Source organism: Elephas maximus, chromosome X (genome assembly GCF_024166365.1).
Source record: "Elephas maximus indicus isolate mEleMax1 chromosome X, mEleMax1 primary haplotype, whole genome shotgun sequence".
Lineage (NCBI taxonomy): Eukaryota > Metazoa > Chordata > Mammalia > Proboscidea > Elephantidae > Elephas > Elephas maximus.
This window is the reverse complement of record NC_064846.1, coordinates 50,090,162-50,092,521: the sequence shown is the minus strand read 5'-3', so window position 1 is coordinate 50,092,521 and position 2,360 is coordinate 50,090,162. Positions and strand designations below refer to the sequence as shown.

General features: G+C 40.8%; 1 protein-coding gene across 1 annotated transcript; it reads left to right on the top strand.

The window, feature by feature from the left end:
* Positions 1-1,174: 1,174 nt before the first annotated feature.
* Positions 1,175-1,747, top strand: NCBP2L (nuclear cap binding protein subunit 2 like). Its single transcript, XM_049872850.1, has one exon. The coding sequence runs from the start codon at positions 1,175-1,177 to the stop codon at positions 1,670-1,672; it is 498 nt and encodes a 165-aa protein (XP_049728807.1). The 3' UTR covers positions 1,673-1,747.
* Positions 1,748-2,360: the final 613 nt, after the last annotated feature.

Genomic DNA, 2,360 nt, shown 5'->3' with positions numbered 1-2,360 from the left:
CTAATGCCTGTTTTTGAATAGTGCTGCTAAACCAATTGAATCCCTTTTTAACGTCTCTGCCTGCTGTAGAAAATTTAGTAAAAGCAAAAGGGGCATTAGTTAAAATTCCCAGAGAAGAGTTTAAAAATAGGCTTGGAATAATCAATTCAATAAAATTCCTTCAAAGGGCAGTGGTGGTTCAGTGGTAGAATTCTCGCCTTCCATGCGAGACACCCAAGTTTGATTCCCGCTCAATGCACCTCAGCACAGCCACCACCCAACTGTCAGTTGAAGCTATGATAATGAACAGGTTTCAGCAGAGCTTCCAGACTGAGATGGACTAGGAAGAAAGGCCTGGTGATCTACTTCCAAAAATCTGCCAGTGAAGACCCTATGGATCACAATGGTCTGATCTCATTGTGCCTGGGGTTGCCGTGAGTCATGGGATGACTCAAGGGCACCTAACAACAACAACAAAGTCTAAGAAAACAGGTTGAATTATTGCTGATAAAATCCAATCTTAATTTAGGTCAAACTTATGATAGCACAGACTTGATTTTTATAGAGCTACTTGTATACTTGATAGTATATACGTATCCTTTGTCTAACTTAACAGTGCAATATATTGATTCCCACGTTATAAACTTGAATCACACATTTATTGTTTTAAACTGTGAAAGTGTGTCATAGCTATATTTGTGCTTGGACACTGATTTTATATGTGATTTATCTGATGCCTAGTCCTTGGTCAGGAATGGCAGTGCTGGTTCTCCATGAAAACTTGATCCATTTTACTGTTTTATGACATGTTTTCCAAGAGCAAGCTGTTACTAAAAGTGATCTTTGGTAATCAATTAAGTATAAAAGATCTGAGTCAACCAGATACAGCCCAACTTCCCTTTCAGGAAGATTCGAAAGGTTGGATTTTATGATCACGTTCCTGGGGCCCAGAACTATCCGTTTTTAGAGCTTGCCTTGACATGATCCTCATGGTCAAGAGCTGAGGTGATTCTTACTGGTGATCCTTGCATCTGGACACCAACGTCTTAAATATCCACAGGTTTGTACTTCTGTTTCCCTGTTTGTAACTTTCCTTTTTTTACGCCCCCCCAACTTATTTTAGGGTTTTGTTGTTGGTGTCACTGCTGCCAAGCTGGACCACGAGCTGTATCCTCCACACCGCCCACTTGGCACCATGTCTGACGATCTGAGAATGCTGAGAATGCTCCAAAGCGACTCTGCTCTGGAGCTGAGCGAGTACCGAGACCAGCAGTTCAATGGCAATAACGATGAGCAAGAGAAGTTACTGAAGGAAAGCTCTACGTTGTATGTGGGAAATCTTTCTTTTTATACAACCGAAGATCAAATATATGAGCTCTTCGGTAGATGTGGTGATATCAAGAATGTATTTATGGGCCTAGATAAAATAAAGAAAACGGCATGTGGTTTCTGCTTTGTAGAATACCACACTAGAGCTGATGCTGAAAATGCCATGCGGTTCCTCAATGGGACCTACCTGGATGACCGTATTATCCGTACGGATTGGGATCTAGGCTTTAGAGAGGGCAGACAGTACGGCCGAGGCCGATCTGGAGGCCAGGTACGAGATGAGTTTCGTGAGGACTTTGATGCTGGCAGAGGAGGCTTTGGAAAACAGGCTCAGGCCTGTAATAGGAAAGGAACGCACCAGTGAAAAAATCTTCAGTGTTAGCTCCTTGAACACCAGGTCTGCAAATATGCCATTTCATGACGAGTTCAAATTACTTCACTTGAGGAGCAGAAACCCTTTTGATGCATTTTTCTCTCTGAAAAGTTATTAAATGGCAAAAGAAAAATTATTTTGTTTTTGTCTTAATTTTGAAGCTGTTTGTCAGATTACCAGTATGACCATCATGCAGTTAAAAGCAGTGTTCTTTAGAAATAAATTATATTTGTAAGATCCGAGCCAACCAAGGCACAACTTCTCTTTTAAGACTTGAGTTGGATTTTATGACCGTGTTTTTCTGGGGCCTGAAACTATCGTTTTTTTAGAGCTTACACAAAATAAAGCTGAATAACTGAAATTAAAAAATATATATGTATATAATCTCAAAGGAATAAACCAAAAAAAAACTCACTGGCATTGAGTCGATTCCAACTCATGGCAACCTCATAGGGTTTCCAAGGCTGTAAATCGCTATGAAAACAGACTGCCACGTCTTTCCGCCGCGAAGCTGCTGGTGGTTTCCGACCACCAGCCTTTTGGTTAGCAGTCGATTGCTTTAACCACTGTGACACCAGGTCTCTTATCAAAGGAATACAAGCATATTATTTTAAAAAAATATGGAAGAGTTTATAATGAAAGTGAAAATCCTGCTTGACCCCTTCCTACTCCAGGCAAC